Source organism: Orycteropus afer, unplaced genomic scaffold (assembly GCF_000298275.1).
Source record: "Orycteropus afer afer isolate SDZICR_OR568_19922 unplaced genomic scaffold, OryAfe1.0 scaffold00038, whole genome shotgun sequence".
NCBI lineage: Eukaryota > Metazoa > Chordata > Mammalia > Tubulidentata > Orycteropodidae > Orycteropus > Orycteropus afer.
The window spans coordinates 15910347-15911198 of record NW_006921625.1 but is presented as its reverse complement, the minus strand read 5'-3'; the positions used below and the strand labels follow the sequence as shown (position 1 = coordinate 15911198).

General features: G+C 63.0%; 1 protein-coding gene across 1 annotated transcript in view; it reads right to left on the bottom strand.

The window, feature by feature from the left end:
• The window catches only part of VAX1 (ventral anterior homeobox 1), a 5760-nt gene extending 5459 nt beyond the window's left edge, over positions 1 to 301 (bottom strand). The window contains exon 1 of the mRNA XM_007936923.2: positions 61 to 301. Within this exon, the coding sequence (XP_007935114.1) occupies positions 61 to 301 (241 nt within the window). The remainder of the gene's footprint in view (positions 1 to 60) is intronic.
• Between the last annotated feature and the right edge of the window lie 551 nt (positions 302 to 852).

Sequence of the window (852 nt, the reverse complement as noted above, 5' to 3'; positions counted from 1 at the left end):
CGCGCTGCCCGGGCCCCGGAGCCCTCCCCCGGAACGCGCCCGTAGCCCTGCCCATCCTACCTCGGACCAGGATCCGGCGGCAGTAATCCGGGTCCGCGGCGGCATTGGATTTACTTTTGTTACAATCTTCCGCGGCGCCGGGAGCCGAGAAGGCGCCCTGCGGCTCCTTGAGGAAGGCGGCGGGGAGGTTTCCCTCCGCGCCCTTGCTCTCCCGGCTCTCCTTGTGCGCGTTCTTGGAGACCCGGGCAGCCTCGGCGTCCGAGTGGCACCGAACGTCCATTTTGTCTGGTTTCCCGAACATAGGAGAGGCAAGAACAACAAAAAGCAAAAAAAACAGGAGAGGAAAGAAAAAAAAAAGAGAGAGAAGGGGGGGGAGCAAAGTAGGGACTAACCCCTACAATGCAGCCCCCACGCCGGGCCCAGCGAGAGGCGGGCGGCCAGAATGAATGTCCCCGCGGGGCGGCTGTGGCGGCCCCGGTGGGTCGGCGGCGACGGGCGGGTGGCGCGCTCGCCGACAGGCAGCCGAGCTAGTCCAGGATCCGGGTGGAACGGCGGCGAGGCCGCCTCGTCAGCGCCCGCGTCCTCAGAGCACGTCCAGTGTCCCCAGCCTGGCGATCAGGTAGCGAGCAGCGCAACTCCGAAATGCTGCCGCGCCCGCCAGTTACTGAGGCGGCGAGTTGTAGTGGTCCGACACCCGGGGGGACGCACGCTCGCTGCTGCAATTGATTACGGGTAATTTCGCAGCCCCCACGTTTCGGTTACCTCATGAATACACTAAATTGTTTGGATAATATATCAGATCGTAATGGATGGTTTCTGTCCTTGTCCCCAATCAAGTAGGGGTTTAGCCAG